General features: G+C 38.9%; 1 protein-coding gene across 1 annotated transcript in view; it reads right to left on the reverse strand.

The window, feature by feature from the left end:
• LOC130927225 (follistatin-related protein 1-like) overlaps positions 1-20,423 on the reverse strand; it is a 43,596-nt gene extending 23,173 nt beyond the window's left edge. The window contains exons 1-2 of the mRNA XM_057852901.1: positions 20,206-20,423; positions 20,035-20,091 (exon numbers count right to left, since the gene is read on the reverse strand). Of these exons, the coding sequence (XP_057708884.1) occupies positions 20,035-20,091 (57 nt within the window). The 5' untranslated portion in view covers positions 20,206-20,423. The remainder of the gene's footprint in view (positions 1-20,034; positions 20,092-20,205) is intronic.
• Positions 20,424-21,379: the final 956 nt, after the last annotated feature.

A 21,379-nucleotide genomic window follows, 5' to 3' on the forward strand; every position in this document is an offset into this window, starting at 1 on the left:
ACCATCTATAAAAGATGCCATATTTTTCTGTAAATTATTGTTGGAATGGAAAGATAAGACAAGACGGATATATACATTCAACATACTGTACATAAGTACTGTATTTGTTTATTATAACAATAAATCAACAAAATGACATTAACATTAACCTGCTGCTAAAGCGATCCATGGATAGAAAGACTTGTAGTTCTTAAAAGATAAATGTTATTACAAGTTATACAAATTTTATATTAAAACTAGGGCTGTCAAACGATTACAATTTTTAATCGAGTTAATTACAGCTTAAAAATTAATTAATCGTAATTAATCGCAATTCAAACCATCTATAAAATATGCCATATTTTTCGTTAAAATTACTGGTGGAATGGAAAGATAAGACACAAAATGGATATATATATTCAATATGCGGTACATAAGGACTGTATTTGTTTATTATAACAATAAATGAACAAGATGACATTAACATTATTAACATTCTATTAAAGCGATCCATGGATAGAAAGATAAATGTTAGTACAAGTTAAAGAAATTTTATATTAAAACCTCTCTTAATGTTTTTGTTTTAATAAAATTTGTAAAAATTTCAATCAAAAAATAAACTAGTAGCCCGCCATTGTTGATGTCAATAATTACTTACACAATGCTCATGGGTGCTGAAGCCTATAAAATCAGTCGTACCCAAGCGCCCGCAGAGGGCAGCAAAACTCCACAAAACACAATTAACAAGTGGGCATTTGACTGTACTGTCATTTAAATTTGTCCGAGCGGGGCGTGTGCGTTAATTGCGTCACATATTTTAACGTGATTAATTAAAAAAAAATTGCCGTCCGTTAATGCGATAATTTTGACAGCCCTAATTAAAACCCCTCTTAATGTTTTCGTTTTAACAAAATTTGTAAAATTTTCAATCAAAAAATAAACTAGTAGCTCGCCATTGTTGATGTCAATAATTACACAATGCTCATGGTGCTTAAACCCATAAAATCAGTCGCACCAAAGCGCCAGCAGAGGGAGACAAAAAACACAAGTAACAAAAGACATGACACTGTGCTGTCATTTTAATCTGTTTGAGCGGGGCATGTGCGTTAATTGCGTCAAATATTTTAACGTGATTAATTTTTAAAAATTAATTACCGCCCGTTAACGCGATAATTTTGACAGCCCTATTATGAATCATAATCAGTAGGGTTGCTTTGTCATTATCTGGAGTAGTATATGGACTCCTGTTGTGCTCCTCTGAATGTATTACCATTTTTTCCTTCTTGGCCTTAAATCTGACAGGAGAAGAAAATCGTAATCTGTGCTGCAGGCAAAAAAAATAAAATGGTTGCGCATAATTAGCTTACGTTTCTCCTCTAGGTGGCAATACATCACATGACATGAGTAGCTGCTTCCACTCAGTGGCTTCTGAGTCACTCACTCTCAGCTTCAACACATTAGTCCAAACTGCATGTTTACAGCAAACAGGATAAGAGGAACATAATTTCCACTTTGTTTATTTCGGCTTTGATGTCTTTTCTTTCTTTTATCTTTTTTTATTTGTACATTTTCTGCTTGCCTGGTGTGTCACTGACAAAAAAACAGCAAACACTCACAGATTGCTTTTATGACTCCTATTACCTCCTCCATTCTCCATCTGAGTGCAGTGGAGTGTATCTACACATCTGGAGCTTTAGCTTGTGTGTTTTTCTTTGGGTCTATTCCCATGCAATCTTTTCCTCCCCCCTTTCTAAGGCGCCGTTTCCTGTAACAAGAGCGAGGCCGAAAAAAATAAAACTCCGGCACACGTGAGCTTGCGGTCTGGTATGCGGACTCAAACAATTCTTGAAGCCTCACATCAGCTCAGCAATAATTGAATGTAACAAGATGGATAAAAGGTGGGGGAGGTTTCAAGTCACAAGCGAAAGCGGGGCAAACTTTCACCTCAAAGTGGAGAGAGCAGCTCCGGGGAGATTGGTGGTTCAATTCTATGCATGATTTAAAAAGTGGCGCACATAATAATCCAATGTTGGGGGGGGGGGGGTCTTCAAAGTGATCCCTGTGGCTTTGAGCTTGCCACCGGTTTGCTAGCAGTCAGTGAATTCCGGATGAGCAACCAACAGACAACCCTGACATTTAACTAATGAACAAGGCTTTTTTCGCCCTCTACCCATCTGATGCTAATGGTTTGTTGCTATGGTGAGAGGAGGTACCGGCGAGAACACAAGTGCCACTCAAAGGAGAGATTCATAATGAGATCACAGCAGAGTGCTTTTGATTTGTTTTTTTATTTTGACCTTAACGCAGAATGCTTCAAATATCCAGGTAATGCGTATGTGAATATTGCCTATGTCATTGATAATTACTTGTACCATACACTAATCCTGTGTTATTGGAGATGCATTTTGGAAACTACCCACAATAGATAAAAATCTATTAAATAGATTAGATAGAATAGAGAATAGAGATTTTTTAGACCATATTTTGACCCCTCCTACAAGCTTTAAACACTTGTATACCTCATGTAGGCATGTACCGGTATGTACATTCTGTATACGTATGTAATAATCGTAAAACAAAATATCAGTTTCACGGTACTGCAATTACAGCTCTAAAATGTGTTACTTTGAGATATCTGGGTTAAAAAAAAAAAAAAATCCATTGAACAGGCCTTTTACTTTTCAAAACATATTAGCAATTTGGAACATAAGTATAATGTTAAGTTAAAATAAAAAAAATAAAAAAAATCTAATTAAAATTGAAATAAATGCAGTCCTTTAGGTGAGCCTAAAGTTTAGAACTTTTTCGGTGCCATTGACAATGTTGGACGCCTAATCATTCTTCCGCTGTGAATTTTAATAAGCTTACAACTAGTAAAAGTCCAGTCTATTTTAACTGGGAATGGATTTTGAGCTTTGGCGTTCCCCATGGGTCAATCTCAGCACCCCTACTGTTCATTCAACATCAAAAAACATAGCTAAATTTTAAAAAAAATTAAATGGACTGGACATTGAATGCCATCAATGGCAAGCATTGAGTAAATTGCAGTTCCTTTGACATTGATAAAAAAATCGGTTGAGAAATAAGCAAGTTATAACTTCATTTTAACGTCACTGCATTGACTTTGATGGGAATGTTGGCCCTACCAACATGGCCACCCAGAGGCAATGTTGGTAGCGGCAGTGAAAGGTCTTTTCATGCTTCTGCTATGAACTGAAATGTGTTTATCATTAGTAAACGTCCAATCAAGATTGGACAGCTGTCACCATCAATGGCAACCAATGAGTTAACGAGTACTTGATTTGAATTTAAATTGGATTGTACAGTTTTCAAACCTAATTCTAAATTTGAAGATGATAGTGCAGACTATTAGCAAACTATAGATAAACTAAAAAAAGGCTTTTTGTTGCAGTTCATTAAAATGTTACATGTCAAAGGGCTTTTGTGGCTCCTGGTATTATTATTTTGGCGGGAGACGTTTAAAATGGCTCTTTGAGTATCTAAGGTTGCTGACCCCTCGCCTAAACCCACAGCCACAGCTCAACATTATAATATTATCATCAGAACAAAAATAATTCAGTTATTTTCCAAAAAAAAGCACCTGTGTATGACACGTATCATGTTTACATTATACACACACACTCGCTTTTTCAACACAGACAGTTGCTAGAGAGAAAATAACACTGCATGTTTTACCACTGCTAGACACACTAAACACACTGGAGTTAACTCTCGTAGCTGGTGGAAAACATTCATGACAGTGTTCACTAACCTTTATATTTTGTAAAAAAGCGAAATCATATTGGAGGTATTGCCTCCTCTGCAGCCACCCTCCAAAACCATGTTTTACATGTCACTTGGCCCTCCTCCTCTAAGCCGCAGTCGTCTGTAACTTTTCTGAAGCCGAAGTATTTCCATACCAGCGATTTTGTTTTCTTCGATGGGGGGAAAAATTTCAGGAGTTTCACCTCCTCCAGCCATCGTGTGTAGCACAGCTGACTCACGGACTCTGGGCAAAAACCGGTGGGGGAGGGTTGAGCCTTGCAGCTGCAAGCGAGGGATTTGTCCATGCATTTTTGGGACATCGGAAATAGCTAATACCTTCGGGATAGTATGACGGAATTTTTTTGCGGTTTTGAAACATTTATGTTTTCAGACCTGGGTATACCTTGAAACCGGTAATCGGCACATGTCTACTCATAAGATATGAATTAAATTTTGGATTGTTTTTCATTTGTATTTTTTAGTCATTTATATTCTACTTTTTTCATCCAATCTATTTGAAATGCGAGGGCGGGCAGCGAGTGGAAGTCACTGTTTCGGAGGTGAGAGTTTATTCATTACTTATTTGTTGTCACTGATGGCAATAGACAACTGAAACATGTTCCATCAATCCCAGCCATCCCAGTTTAAAAGTGTCGTGAGAACTATAAACAGCGATAGACATCAAAATACAGTGAGGCAAATAAGTATTTAGTCAACCACTAATTGTGCAAGTTCTCCCACTTGAAAATATTAGAGAGGCCTGTAATTGTCAACATGGGTAAACCTCAACCATGAGAGACAGAATGTGGAAAAAAAACAGAAAATCACAGTGTTTGATTTTTAAAGAATTTATTTGCAAATCATGGTGGAAAAGAAGTATTTGATCAATATCAAACGTTCATCTCAATACTTTGTTATGTACCCTTTTTTGGCAATCACGGAGGCCAAACGTTTTCCGTAACTCTTCACAAGCTTTTCACACACTGTTGCTGGTATTTTGGCCCATTCCTCCATGAATATCTCCTCTAGAGCAGTGATGTTTTGGGGCTGTCGTTGGGCAACACGGACTTTCAACTCCCTCCACAGATTTTCTATGGGGTTGAGATCTGGAGACTGGCTAGGCCACTCCAGGACCTTGAAATGCTTCTTACGAAGCCACTCCTTTGTTGCCCTGGCTGTGTGTTTGGGATCATTGTCATGCTGAAAGACCCAGCCACGTCTCATCTTCAATGCCCTTGCTGATAGAAGGAGATTTTCACTCAATCTCTCTCGATACATGGCCCCATTCATTCTTTCCTTTACACAGATCAGTCGTCCTGGTCCCTTCGCAGAAAAACAGCCCCAAAGCATGTTTCCACCCCCATGCTTCACAGTGGGTATGGTGCAATTCAGTATTCTTTCTCCTCCAAACACGAGAACATGTGTTTCTACCAAAAAGTTATATTTTGGTTTCATCTGACCATAACACATTCTCCCAGTCCTCTTCTGGATCATCCAAATGCTCTTTAGCGAACCGCAGACGGGCCTGGACGTGTACTTTCTTCAGCAGGGGGACACATCTGGCAGTGCAGGATTTGAGTCCCTGGCGGCGCATTGTGTTACTGATAGTAGCCTTTGTTACTGTGGTCCCAGCTCTCTGTAGGTCATTCACTAGGTCCCCCCGTGTGGTTCTGGGATTTTTGCTCACCGTTCTTATTATCATTTTGACGCCACGGCATGAGATCTTGCATGGAGCCCCAGATGGAGGGAGATTATCAGTGGTCTTGTATGTCTTCCATTTTCTAATAATTGCTCCCACAGTTGCTTTCTTTACACCAAGCGTTTTACCTATTGCAGATTCAGTCTTCCCAGCCTGGTGCAGATCTACAATTTTGTCTCTGGTGTCCTTTGACAGCTCTTTGGTCTTGGCCATAGTGGAGTTTGGAGTGTGACTGACTGAGGTTGTGGACAGGTGTCTTTTATACCGATAATGAGTTAAAACAGGTGCCATTAATACAGGTAACGAGTGGAGCCTCGTTAGACCTCGTTAGAAGTTAGACCTCTTTGACAGCCAGAAATCTTGCTTGCTTATTTTCCACTCTAATTTGGAAATAAATTCTTTAAAAATCAAACAATGTGATTTTCTGTTTTTTTTCCACATTCTGTCTCTCATGGTTGAGGATTACCCATGCTGACAATTACAGGCCTCTCTAATCTTTTTAAGTAGGAGAACTTGCACAATTGGTGGTTGACTAAATACTTATTTGCCCCACTGTATCTATCGCTGTTTATAGTTCTCTCGACGCAGCCTTCACTGCTGTATTTAATTTTGATATGAATCATGTCAGTTCAAACTGATGATCTCCCATTAAATATGAATCACCATGTATCCTAAGAGATGAAGGCACGCCCAGCCTAGCATTTTTCTCATCTCCATAACATATTTGACATCTTATTTCCCTCCACTTCTCACCCGCTTTCCTTCACGGTTCTTCTTTGCAATAAAATAAGCTTCTGGGAAGATTCGTCGGCTTAAATGATTTTTCTAAATAGCTTCGGAGCCTGCTGGAATTTGCCCTGTCACCTTGTTTTATTCCCGTTGTCTTGTCCTTTTAAGGCCGAGAGTCATTGGACCGAGATCAGCTTGTTCCACTTAATGGAAAGAAAATAAAAGCTGACAAGATTAAAAGGTGATGGTAATGATAACGCTGATAGAGCTGAATTGCTACTGTGCCGAGATTGACATCAAATGTATTTTTGAGTCTTTCCTTTCTTTCATTTTCCGATATGGAATTATTAGCATAGTAGCAGGACGCTCAATAATGGCATTCACAGTGACATTTTGTGCTTGTATGTGCACATTTAGGCCCTTGTGTGTTTCTTTGTGACGCTCCTGTGAGTTAAAAGGTCAATCGATGGCTCTCTGCCGCCAATGCCACTTGACAGCCAATTGGGATCAATTCCCGCGAGGGCCACACTGAGATTGATAACACAAGGAGAGCATGAAATGTTGTAGTTTATCATATGAACAGTAAGGCTGGGTGATTTTGAAATGCAAATTAGCATTGATTTTCCTAGTATAACTTAGAACGAATATTTACACACACACACACACACACTCACCGACAGCTCGGGAACATTCAAATCATGGAAACAATCAAAATCTGACGGTATGAAAAAAAATAATTGCTCCTTTTTTGTTTCCGTTTTTTGCCCAGCCCTAATGAATGGCTTTCTTCTTGTCATTCATTTCAAATGAATACTTACCATATTTTTGGGACAAAAAAATCTACCATTTCTCTCCTTTTGACCCTTGCGGCTTAATAACAAAGCTTCTAATTCATTGATTTTACAGGCTAACTAGCATCATGCTAACATGTTTCTTTCATTAATTTTGCTTAGCGTTATGGTGACATTGCCACTTTGTGTGTGTTCGGTTATTACCTACAAGCGAGACTCTTCCATAATCCAAGAACTCTCAAAGTTTCACATGACTGGAGTGTTATAATTGTTTGGGAGTAACACACAAAGTCATGTGTGAAGTAAAAATGGGACAGCTTACCAACATCAATATCTCATCCCCACCGTGAAGCATGGTGGAGGGAGAATCATGATTTGGGGCTGTTTTGCTACCTCAGCGCCTGGACAACTTATGGAAGAATGAATTCAAATGTAGGGCTGCAGCTATCTATTATTTTAGTAGTCGATTAATCGATTAACTAGTTAGTTCGAATAATCGAGTAATCGGATAAGGAACATTAAAATACCTGAGCTGAGCCTCAAACGGTATAAAAATAATAATAAATTAGGATCTACGTTCTTAAAAAGACCAATTAGCTAACTTACATAACAAAAGTCCGCCAGCTTAAATGCTATAAAATGCTAACGTTTTTTTTTTTTACAATGCTCTTGACAAATGGTTCCGACACATATTCCCACAAAAAACGGCTAAATATATCTATAAACTAATTTACGAATGCATTAAAAAAACATGAGGTCAAACAAAAACTTAGATTACGTTGGTCTTAACAGGGAGCAGTTGGATTCAGCCATGTGAAATGAGGCAGAGCAGAGAGCAGTGTATCCACCTTTATCAATAAAACGACATGCAAACACTTGCAAAATAAACTATAAGAACGCTACTTTAATTAAACAAATATTCTAAGCAACAAAAACTTCTAAACGAAGAACGAATACTCGAGTTAATCGATTAATCGTTGCAGCACTATTCAAATGTTTATCAGGATGTTTTGCAGGAAAATCTGAGGCCGACTGTCAGACAGTTGAAGCTAAAAAGAGGATGGATGCTGCAACAAGACAATGATCCAAAACGCAGAAGTAAATCAACATCAGAATGGTTTCAGAAGAACAAAATACACGTTCTGGAGTGGCCAAGTGCAGACTTGAATCCTATTGGGATGCTGTGGCATGACCTAAAGACAGCGATTCATGCCAGACATCCCAGGAATCTGATTGAACTACAGCGAATTTGTAGAGAAGAATGGGCCAAGATTTGTCCTGATCGATGTGCCAGACTGATCTGCAGCTACAGGAAACGTCTGGTTTGAAGTTAATGCTGCCAAAGAGGGGGCCACATAATATTATATTTGATGGTTCACTTACTTATTTTTCCCCTTCTGTCATTGTTTCCATACTATCCTGAAAATCTGTAAATGTTTGGGTGGTTTTAGTTAAAGCAGACACAGTTTTTTCATCTGTGTGATTTTGACAAAGATCAGATCACATTTGATGGCGATCTTATGCAGGAATGTGAGAATTTCCGAAAGTTTCAGATACTTGTTCACACCACTGTAGTTTTTGAAGTGTTTTTGTCATTTCAGACTGACTGTAAACACACCAGTGGTGCTTGTGACACGATTTCGCCGCATATAAATGACAAAGATTTGGTTAATAAAGAAATTGTTGATGTAGCAAATCTTTCTCTGTCACATATTCAAGTAAACATACCATATAAAAAGTAGATATCTGCAACTTATAGTCAGATACCCTCTATAGTATGGAATGTTTAATGTTCTGTAAATGTGCTTCTTGAACAGAGACCAATAACATTGCCATGAGTATTCATAGCAAGGATTACTATTCTCATCCCAACAATATGTGATCAATCACCAGAGGCAATTTTCTTTTTATAAGTTCAATCTTTTTTGAGTTTGTGATTCATCACAGAGCTCATCATGGATTAAGTGGCTATTGAGTGCTGAAGAATCTCACTACGTGATGTTTTTTTTCTCCAGATTTTCTTCATTATGGTTCTGCTCTGATAGTTTACACTGGAAAAAAGAGGTGAAATGCATGTTTCAATGCCATTGACGACTATAGAAGTCCGATCTATTTGGCATTATGCGCAGCCAGTCTAAATAGTTCTAACGTTGGATTTCGGTATTTAAACTACAAAAGTAAGATTTAGCAAAATATCAAGCGGTGAAGGACCTTGTCAAGACCAACAACGGGAAAGTATGGAACACATTCCTGAGCAATGTTCTGCCTCAGTTGGGGTCTGACCCGGTTTGTCTTGAGCCAAAATCTGGTCGGTATCTAGGTCAGAGTGCTGTGACTGATCCCCCCCACCTTCCCCATTGTTTCTCCAGCTTTTTGGACATGGGTTCAGTTAAACAGAGATTTCATTTGCCTCCCCAAAGGATAACCCAAGACAAATGAAACACTGTTTCCAAGTGTGAACTAGTTTCCTGGTGTAAAATATATGCAAACTGGTGCCTAAATCCCAATGCGTGAGGAGAAGCATCTCAAGCGAGCAACTTTTCATGTGTTACTGACAGAGTGGAGTCATTAAAGCTGGAGGATTTGCCCTCAATAATTAAAACACCTCTAGATGTTGCCTTCTAATTAACTTTACAACTTCATACATCTCAAATCAGACTTGAGTGGCATTCCTTGTCCAGTTTACAGCTTTCTGAGGACCTTGGAAACACTGACGAAATCCAACAGTTTCTTCCGCTCTGTTTGGTGAAAGATAAAGTATGTCCTTGAAATAATGAGGTCGAAGAAAAGATAAACAGCAAGGGCGGTCTCGGGCGTTCACTTGGGGACAGGCGTAGACTGAGATTAACCTCGCAGAAAGAAAAGCATCCTTGGCAACAAACAGTTTGCACCCATCTGCTTGATAGTCTTCATCATGTTTCTTATTCAGTGTGAAAGGAATGCAAAGATGATGTCACGCCCGTCTGCAGTCTCGTTTTCTGCTCACTAGGCCGCTATGTTCAAGATCTCGTAATGTAAGGGGAAGACGGTCGACAAAGAAAGGGAGACGGTCTTGAGAAAAAATTTGGAAGGAGTTGCCGACTGGGCTGAGGAACATATGAGAGCATTTCAATTCAACGACATGAAGGAAGGACCAGCTCCACATCTGTTACTGTTTTTGGTTGTTTTTCTATTAACAAAATGTACATAAATAATATAAATAACAAATGATTAGGGCTGCAGCTATCGATTATTTTAGCAGTTGATTAATCGATGAAATAGTTCATTCGAATAATCGAGTAGTCGGATAAGGGACATAAAAAATTAAAATACCTGAGCTGAGCCTTAAATGGTATAAAAATCTAGGCTCTAAGTACAACAACAGAACAATTATCTAACTTACATAGCAAAAGTCCGCTAGCATAAATGCTATAAAATGCGAAGTTTTTATTTTTTTTTTTATTTTTACAATGCTTTTAACAAAAGGTTCAAACACACATTTCCACAAAAAAAAAACAGCTAAATATACCCAAAAACTAAATTACGTATGAATTGCAAAACATTAGCTCACTGAAAAACTTAGCTCATGTTGGTCTTAACAGGGAGCAGAAGGATTCAGCCAAGTGAAATGAGTTATTTCGTATTCACTGTTGCCACAAGAGGGCAGTGTATCTGCCCAAATCAATAAAACATAGTGCAGACACGTTCAAAACAAACCATGACATCGCCAAATTAATTAAACAAATACTAGAAGCGGCAACATTTAAAACAAATCTTTTTTCTAATTGAATTATTCGAGTTGATCGATTAATCGTTGCAGCACTACAAATGATGTTTATTTTTTCCCCTTATTGTGCTTTTTTAATGATGAAACAAACAAAAAAAAAATCAGTGAATAAAAAAAAAAATGTTTTTCACTTTTTTCTTTGCTAAACTCATTGTCTGCCATTGAAAACGATAGACATCCAATTCATTTATATTCAGAGGATAGGCTTTGAATACTCATCTTGCAGTGGCATTGACTGCACTAGCTGTCCAATTCCTTTTGACTGGGAGGGGTGGATGACCAAATGTTCCCAGTCAAAAGGATTGGAAGAGATGACTGGGGGGGGGGGGGGGGGGGGGGGGGGGGGGGGTTGTATGAACAAATGTTCCCAGTCAAAAGGAATTGGATATCTAGCACTATCAAAGGCAGCCAAATGAGTTAAATATTTATGTGGGTTGGCTTAGGTTGGTTAATAATTATTTTCTTCCTTACTTAAAAAAAAAAATCTCAAATGGTGATCATTATTTTTTTACAAAGAAAAAAGAAAACCTTCCTCAAATTGCTCAAAATTAACTGCAACGGACCCAAAATATACAGCAAGTGACCCATGAACAGTGTTGTTAATCTTACTTTAAAAAAGTAATTAATTACAATAACAAATTACTTCTCCCAAAAAGTGATTGCGTTAGTAACTCAGTTACCTGAATGTAAGAGTAATTAATTACTTGACAAAGTAGCTGGTGATAATTTTCGTGATTTTTTTTGTCTAAAAAAAAAAACAAAACAAAAAAAACAGGTCACACAATCCGAAGTTTAGAGGGTTTTTGGGACAATTGGCCCTAGGCTAATTCTTTACCCTAAACTTACCTAGACACAGGGGTATTGCGGATATTGTGATAACTCGATAACAACCTTTGGTATGTGTGGAAGTCATTAAGTCATAAGTTTTAAAACTGTTTCATCATTTAAAGATAGATTTAAGTTAAATTTTGCCGATTTAGGAGCATTTTAGATAAAAAGTGACTTAGGTTCGCTAGGAAGGTTCTCTACAACACAACCTTCATAAGAAGTCTACTGCTTTAAGATGGCGACTGTTTACTAATGCATTTAGTTCTTTATTATATATGTTGCTAATGCCGTCGTGTCTGTCATTTGCATCTAGTTCTGTATATATGTGGTATCTAAAGAAGAATCATGAGGGCGTCGTTTGTAGGCTATCGGCTACAGTCAGGTATTATTGGAGACACCTAGCATAGTACCATCGCGTTTGCAATGGCGTCACACTCCCTTGCCTCCTCCCCACTCCTGCTCTGCTCTCTCGTCTCCATGAGTCCGTCTTTCTCAGACTTTTCCCGCGTCAGTCAATCAACATAGTAACGCACGCCTTTCCTGCCTCAGTAATGGTAACAGCGTTGCCAAGATGAGAAAAGTAATTAATTAGATTACTCACTACTGAAGAAAATAACGCCGTTATATTCTAACACCGTTATTAACAACACTGCCCATAAATGCCCCAAAATGTAGTGGGTGAGGGGAATGATGTAATAGCTGTTGAATAATTTTTCACCAAATCGTGGCATATCGATATCGTGATATAAAATGGCCCATGTCGTGATACTTTTTTTCCACTTATCGCACAGCACTACAGTTTTGCCCATCCCCAAGTACACTGGATTTACCATTTACAGTCATCCCTGTTCTTCAGTTTTCTGCAATTTTCCAGCAGATGGGAGTTGTCTGTACGAAGATGCAATCCAAAGCAATGACAACATACCCTGCCCTTCTCGCTTACCCTTTGAGGCCGTCATTAGGGTTTACAGTTGGAACAAGTGAGTAGCCCACTTAAGCAAAGTAACGCTCTTGCCAAAACTGATTATTATTATATTAAACTGGATCCCTCTTTCAAATCGTCTCTGTTGTGGTCTTTTTCGAATCTGGGCCACAGAGGGCAGACTCTTTAACACGGGATGTTGCTTACTCTTCACGTGTTTTCTATTTTACGGGAAAGCAACAACACAAAGGAGCAGTCTGTTAGCGCACAAAAAGTGTGGAAGAAATTAAAGTTCCACAGAGTTGAGGGAGAAAAGTCGCCTTTAACTGCATGCTTCTCAAACATTTTACAACAACCGTAGCACCATCAGGGCAGAATTTAACTCATTAACATGCCTCTGCTCCTATTCTGTTTAGTCTCTGACCGGCTTGCATGACTGCATGTCTATCCGCAGTAATGAGAGCAGGCTGATAAAGACAGAGGACAGAGCGTACCTCCCTCACACATGCTCATGTTCTCCCCACCTGGGCAGATATTTTTAGCCCACCTTGGATGCAAGAGAAGCGCCTATGGTGCGCCAACGAGGGAACCAACATCTACTTGGGCATGTCCTCATTGTTCTGCTGCTTGCTGAAGCCTAGGAGGCTAGCACCGGTGTGCGCGCTTGCCTTGACAACTGCAATTTTCATGATCCATTGCCGGCCTCTCTAGGTAAATTAACCATTCGGCTCTGTCACTGCGAAAAATACAGGATAACGGATGTGGCTATAGAGGTGCACTTTTACATAAACACTGATATGGTCAGACGCACACATCGTGTTCAGTGTAGACATGGGTGTCGCATGACTGTAAAACAAAAATAAAGATATTTTTGGCAACAAAAATGTAATTACTGCTTGATTTTGATAAAGATGGTTAATATTAAAGATGTCCCGATCGATCTGGTCCGATCACATCATTTTCAAAGTATCGGAATCGGCAAAAAAATGTCGGACATGCCTTTTTTAAAAAAAAAATATATATATATGTATATATATATATTTTTTAATTAAATCGTTTTCTAATTGTATTTAACGTTACACACAAAATGTATTACACTCATTCAGAGTCTTTAGTTTTGGCTTAAAGTAGGGCTATCAAATTTATCGCGGTAACGGCGGTAATAACATTAAAATATTTAACGCAACTGACGCATGCGCTGCACTACCCACTCACGCATTGTCGCGTACAATCTATGATGGCACCGCTTTACATATACATAGAGCTAATAGGCAACGTAAAATGAGTAGAGAGACTTTTGGCAGCCTTTGAAGCCTTTTTTTAATTGGCTAAAGCCTTAAAATCCCTCTCTCAACAATTAGAAATTTCGTGGGAAGCAATGTGGGGAAGTAAGATAGTAGTTGATCTTTTTCTTATCACCCTATGTTATTTCCCAACGCAGAGAAGATATATCCATTTGGTACCACTGCGCACAGTCATGGTTGCACTTCCCATCATGCATTTGGGTTGAATGGCTGCAGTATCATTTACTGAAAGCTCAACAAATACACTAGATGGCAATATTTAGTCACAATATACAAAGTCACATTTATCCTTTAAGAATTACAATTCTTTCTATCCGTGGATCCCTCTCACAGAAAGAATGTTAATAATGTAAATGCCATCTTGAGGATTTATTGTCATAATAAACAAATACAGTACTTATGTACTGTATGTTGAATGTATATATTCGTCCGAGTTTTATTCATTTTTTTCTTAATGCATTGCCAAAATGTATATGATCGGGAAAAATTATTGGGAATGATTGGAATTGAATCGGGAGCAAAAAAAAAAGCAATCGCATCGGGAAATATCGGGATCGGCAGATGCTCATACTAAAACGATCAGGATCAGATCGGGAGCGAAAAAACATGATCGGAACAACCCTAGTTAATATTAACAACTGCTGACCATCTTTCGCCAGGAGATTTCTGTAAAGTGTTCTATTGTAGATTTTCTTCACTAAAATGTTTTTAGCTCACTTACTGAATTCCTAAAGGGTTTACTAATTTTATTAACATGGTTATGATTCAGGCTATGGATCGGATGTCTATTGCACTCAATAGCTCTGAAAGGTTCTCAATCCTTCATTTTGTCGAGGACAACACTCAGGGATAATGTTTTCCAGACTATGTTTGATGACACATGCCAAAAAAGTATTTCATTTTAATGTTGTTTTTTTATTGTTTTCCAGTCACCAGTTAAATTGAACATACATTCCTAAACAATAGAATCAAACTTGCAAACTATGTAACATTAATATATTAGAGGACATACCCCCTAAAACAAAAAGAACAAACAGAAAAACCCATACATGCAAAAAAATAAATAAATAAAAACACACTTCTACACACAAACAGCACCTCGTCGGTCAAAAAAATATACTGTATATTAGGGAAATGTCTCCGTAGTTCAGCAGTAACAAATAGCCCGCACAGTGCTCCCCAAAAATCTACATCCAACAATGTATACTAGAGCTGCAACGATTAATTGATTAACTCGAGTATTCGATTAGAAAAAAATATTCGAATTAAATTTTCTTGCTTCGAGTATTCGTTTAATTAAAGTGACGTTGTAATGGTTTATTTTGAAAGTGTTTGCATTTAGTTGTATTGATTAAGGTGGATACACTGCCCTCTGGTCTGCCTCTTTTCACATGGCTGAATCCAGCTGCTCCCTGTTAAGACCAATGTAAGCTAAGTTTTTGTTTGAGCTAATGTTTTTTAATGCATTCATAATTTAGTTTATAGGTGTATTTAGCCATTTTTTGTGGGACTATGTGTCTGAACCATTTATTTTGTATGTAAGTTAGCCAATTGTTCTTTTGTTGTACTTAGATCCTCATTTAAAAAAGAAAAATACCGCTTGAACCTCAGCTCAGGTATTTTAATTTTTCATGTTCCTTATCTGATTACTCGATTATTCAAACTACCTAGTCTATCGATTAATCGACTTCTAAAATATTTGCTAGCTGCAGCCCTAATGTATACTTAAAAAAATATATGAGCTTTTGGGTCCAGCTGGAGGAGCGGCCTCATACCGAATGTCACCTACGAAAAGAGAGAGGGAAAAGAAAACAAACAAAACAACAAAAGTAGAACAAGTCGATGTTTTGGAATCTGAGGGAAATTCAAGGCCTTAGCATACACCAGGAAAGGGGTCCACCTTGCATAGAATTTATTTTCACAACCACTGAGCGTACACCGGATCGTCTCTAAATGGACACAATTCATGATTGATTTAATCCAAAGCGTGTGAGAGGGTGAGATGGGAGATTTCCATGCAAGTAGAATCAATCGTCTTGCCAAAAGGGTGACAAAGGCAATCCTATCCTGATCCATCTTTGATCATTCCAAGACAAATGAGAATGTCCCAAACAGCGCTATGGTGGGGTCTGGACTTATTTGTACGTCACATATTTCTGAAATTGTCTTAAATACCTTCAGCCAAAAATTATATAAAGACGGGCAAGACCAGAACATGTGAGTATGATTAGCTGGTGAACGGTTACATCGTGCACAGGTAGGGGCAACAAAAGTATTTTAAAATGAAAGCGCACAGACTTGTTGACCTCTTTTCGACAGCACACTGGTATGCCAGTTGACGCCCTTCCCACAGCCAGACAACAGGCCGTATATTATCAGAGTAATTACCTTGGGAGAACAGATGCCGGCCCATTAACTGGCTAGCGGCTTCATTGGATAAACTGTGGCCGAAGCTAGCCTTTCCTCGCAGGAATTGAATAAGGCGCGCAAACAATGGCGCATTCTCCAGGGCGGCTGGCAAAGGTGGGGGTAAGCCATGGAGGGGAAAACAGGGGTGAGTCATTAATGGCGACTATCCAAAACGTTGGGGCTGCAGACAATTTGCTTGTATTTGCTTTATTACCTTCGTCAAGAAGGTCATGTTTTTCTTTCAAGCTGATAAGTTTGACATCTTAACACATGGTCAACTTGGTGACCTGCTGTCACTGCAATTAGGTTCTTTAGTCAGTGTAAGAATAGCAAAAATATGTATGCAAGTCAGAATTCTTAGGCCTTATCTTTCACCAAGCGTGTAGTTTAGTCATACACAAGGCCTAAGAATGTTGGATAAAAGACATCATCAACTCAACTGCTGTCAAAAACGTATAAATACGTTCTATTTTTAATTGTTTCACTGGCCCAAAGACGTCTTTTAAGTTTTTTTCACAAGAGACATTTCTAGGTTCTGATGCAACTTAACTCCGAAGCACAATGCTGAAAATCCATTATAAAGCAATAAAACTGGCCAATGGAGGGCAGTAGCGCATTTGGTAAGACCTGCAACGAACGGCCGGGCCTAACAGCCGAAGCGCCGGCGGAAGACAACCGAATGGAGGTCCAGGACGCCAGGCGCGGGAAGTCCGAGCATGACAACCGGCAGGACGTCCGGGATGCCAGGTGACGAACGACCAAGTGCGACGACCAGGAGGACGTCCAGGATACCAGGCGGCGGACGACCGAGCAGAACAACCGGGAGGACGCCCGGGATGCCAGGAGCTGGACAGAACGACCAGGACCACCAGTGCAGCAGACGATGCCGTTGAGTCCGTGCTGCCCGCGCCGCCGTCCTCGGCCGCTCACGTCCCCCGCACCCTCCAATGTCTGGCGACTCAGCCGGAAACGCGCACAGCCAAACAAGTTCCCCCCCAGGAACACAACATGCCCTACACAAGTTACCCAGGCGGACTTCACCATGAGGCAGTGGTCACCACAAAAGAAAGACTCAAAACAATCCACCTTGATGAGACACTACAGGCGGTGACGAGGGAAAAGCCCACCCCATCCGCTGAGACAGCCGCGGCGACCACAACAGCGCCATCTCCCAGTCCAACAGTCCAGCAATGTGCAAATAAATTGTTACTTTGCTATCAAAAGCTCTATTTGTCTTGTTGTTTATGTTACTTTGTAGAAGGAAAACATTATTCAGATGTTTGGGATGTCACAAAAGGAAAAAATAACTGTGTTAAAGTCAAAGTTATGTTTGAAATGCATGCTTTTACAAAAGCTCAATTTCTCTGTTTTTTCATCAGAAATTGGAAAATTGCTCAAACTAAGCTATTTTCTAATCCTGCTTTCTAAAGAATGGAAAAACATATGAACTTACGGCCGGGAGCGAAGAGTGTTGCACCAGTGAAAATGGCTGGGAGTGAATGAGTTAATAGGGGTGTAAATCGCCAATTGCATGACAACAATACAATGTGGTATGGATTATTTCGACAATGATATGATATATGCTAAGAGTACAAAACGTTCTTCAGCAGATTCAATATGATATTATGTACACATGACATTTAACACACCAAGTTCTATTCTAAGAAAAAACAAAGCAACATTGACGTTTTTGACTATTTTGTTGCCGAAGAATGATGATTGGATGATCTGTCTGAGGCTCAAACCCTTTTAACTGACAGCAAAATGAGCGGATCAGTGATGTTGTTGTATCAACATTCGCGGGAGGCATTTTTCAATTTTTAATCCTTTGTTCTGAGACTTCACAATCGTCCTAGCGACCCTTGTTTTGTTAAAAATGTCTAGCAAAAAAATCGAGCTTCTATTTCTGGTGTTTTTTTTCTATTGTAGCTACTTGTGTTTGGAGACTTGACTTCTGGCACTCTAGTTTCTTTCCCTACCGAACAACAGGTGCCGCTGAGCCCCTCCACTGTCACAAAGCACTCACAGGCGGACACACTTTGAGCTTCCCTGCATTGAAAGACCAGCATCCGCCACTGGCATCCATCCACATCAAAGCATCGTTACACACAATTAAGGGTATGAATCATTATTTCCATAACGATACAATATTTGGACAACGATACAATGTGTGGCGATATTACGAAGAATACCATGATTTGATTTGAGACAAGTGGCTTCACGGATCATTACACCCTTATTAAATATTTGTATGGCCATAAATATAGAATACAAATACAGTGATCCCTCATTTTTTACGGTTAATGGGGACCAGAACCCACCATGATAAGTGAAAAAACGCTAAGTAGCCCCCCCCAATTTTTTTTTTTTTTTTTTATGAGTCGGACCTTTTGCCCAACGTTTTGGCAAACTTTGTGTGTGTGTGTTCAATGTATTTATTCAGATTTAGCATTGGAAAGAGATAAACTTAAGACATGTTTTTTCACTTTTTTCCCCCCAAAAGTATAATTAAAGAAAACTTTTCTGTGAATATATATTTTAATGAATGGTTTTTAAGCACCTCAAATATAATACGTAATTATGATAAGTTTCAAACATGTTACTGTCCCACTGAATTATTTTTAAACAAGAATAAAGTAGAAAAATGCTTGTCTTTATGAAATGCTTCATTCAGTGAGTCCACTCAAATCCGCTCAAGCTGCTCACTTAGACACAATGAGTTGCCACAGCAACTGTTTAACAAGCTAAACGATGATTGACACATGTAGCGCTTTGAAGTTTCGGCTTCCAAGCATCTCTGGCAAGATCCAACCTTAACGTCTGTCAATCATCGTTAACTTTACTAAACAACTCCAGTGCGCTGCCTGCCGAAGAAAAGCAGCATGAGGGAGAGTGAGACTACGTGATCGGATCGGGACAGCTCATCTGTATTTTATTTTTTTTGTTGAAAAAAAAACATCTGCGATGGACTGAGGGTACAAATTAGCAAGGGATCACTGTAGAAGTGATTGTGTCTTCTTTTGTCATGCCAAAAAATGTTGTTACACTTACTACTAAGTTCACTGGGGTGTTCATCGTAACCTCAAAACATTGTGGTGGTAACAGGGACCCACTGAAAAACATTTTCCCTACACTAAAAAAGATTTGTCTACTACGGTACTAGGGTCAGTGCATGTCATCATTGTGTTTCTGTAGGAACTTATCTCCTGTTGCCAGGTGTTCAACCCAGTGGGGTCATGAAACACCACCTGTGTGTCTGCTCTTTTATCTTCTAAACGACACTCACATCATAGATCATCCATTGTTCCATACCCATTTTTACTGTTTTTCTCATAGCGCTGAAACTTATGAGGCAAGCATTTTTTAATTCCCCCCCTTTAAGGCGCAAACAAACACAGTGGGGTTGATGGACCACCCAAAAGCACTGTTAAGGCACTATTAGAGCAGCTGGCATTCTCACAGGCAAGCATCCCCAACTGAAGTGCGAAGTGGAGGTGGAGCAGCATTGATGAAATGTACACAAGAACCCACCTTCCTTCTTTTCTTTTCACAGCTGCCTGCCATTCAGGGTCACTCTTTTATAAATAGCCCCCTTTCCTGAGCCACTTTACAAATGGAGGCTGTCTTTGGATTTTGGAAAGAAACGTTGTCTATCACCAAAGTCCAACAGCTGTTATGCATATTTTGGAAAACCATGTAAAAACATTGTTTTAACGTCTGAAACATCATATTAGTATAAACATTTGGACGTATTTCGTTGCCGTTAGTAATTCGGCGTATGTTTTGGGGACAAGAAATGTGAAAATATGGAGGTTTGAAGTTGTAAATCATTCCAAACTTACCTCTGCGTGAGCGAGCGTCAGAGCTAGCAGAAAAAGCACAGCAACACCCCGTAACATCTGGTCGTGGGGGGGGGGGGGGGGTGTCAGATTTAGCAAGCTTAAAACACCATTGAAACTTGATTTTAAGTATTCCTAACCGACTTTAGTGTCATGTTCTTTATGTGACATTACCTTTTTAGCGAAAAGCTTCCTCGATGGAGGCGCGAAGTGGAACCGAGTGGATGTCCGTCGGTCGTGGAGGAAGAAAGCTGGACGGCGGCTTGAAGGAAATTTGAGCAGCTTTGAGGAATTCGAGCAGTTCCCCGTTCTTTCTCCTCCTCTGCTGGCTAAAGAGCCAATGGAAATGCCAGTTTTTTTTTTCCTTCACAGTGGAGGAGGAGGAAGAAGAGGAAGGGATGTGGAGGCGAATGCCCGAACGAATAAACCGGTCGCTATTACGATGCATTCACGGACAGAGAGTAGGGATGTGTTTATAGTCGTTCATTTATCTTCCGTTTCTCTTATCATCTCGAGGGTCGCGGGGGTGCTGGAGCATATTACAGTCATAGGTGGAGTTTGACTTTTGGGGCAGGGGGGCACAACATGTTGATGACCCCAAAACGCATTGTCAGCAATAAAATTAACTTACAAGAATATTTATAATGATAAGTTGACAATGAGCGTTTTTTGTTTCCCATCATTCTTGAGGGGAACTCTAAATCTGGCTGCTTAGGCAATACTTTTTGCCTAGATAGTCATCCTTTGAATATGGTACGCCCACCGTTGTCGTGCCAATGTAGTTACCCCAGTCAAAAATTGTATCCCCTGGGCGGAGCCATATGGAGGTAGATTTGTGTCTTTATTATTCAATCAAAAAACAAAATTGCTTGAATTAAAAAAAAAAAAAAGTTGCTTCAAACAAAATATATATTTTCAACCGAAAAAATGTCGTTTCAATTTTTTTTTTAAATGTGCCTGAATGCAAAAATAAATTTGAAACTCAAAAAAATGCATGTGAAAGCTATTTTTGATTTTTTGATTAATTTGATTTTGATTTTTTTTTTTTTTTTTTTTTTTTTTTAATTGAAGTCAAGTTTTTTTTTTGATCGAAGCAACTTTTTTGATTGAAGTAATATTGATTTGTGTTTGGGCCACATTTTGGCTAGGACATTTTTGTCTTTATTATTCAATCAAAAAAGTTGCTTCAAAAAAAAAAAAAAAAAAAAAACCGATTATCAAAAAGAAAATAACGTCAATCAAAAAAGGAAAAATTTCAATCAAAAAAAAGTTTTTGAATGCGAAAAAATATTTGAGATTGAAAATTTTGCATTTGAACACCTAAGTTTTCTTTGAAGCAATCTTTTTT

Source organism: Corythoichthys intestinalis, chromosome 12, assembly GCF_030265065.1.
Source record: "Corythoichthys intestinalis isolate RoL2023-P3 chromosome 12, ASM3026506v1, whole genome shotgun sequence".
Taxonomy (NCBI): Eukaryota; Metazoa; Chordata; class Actinopteri; order Syngnathiformes; family Syngnathidae; genus Corythoichthys; species Corythoichthys intestinalis.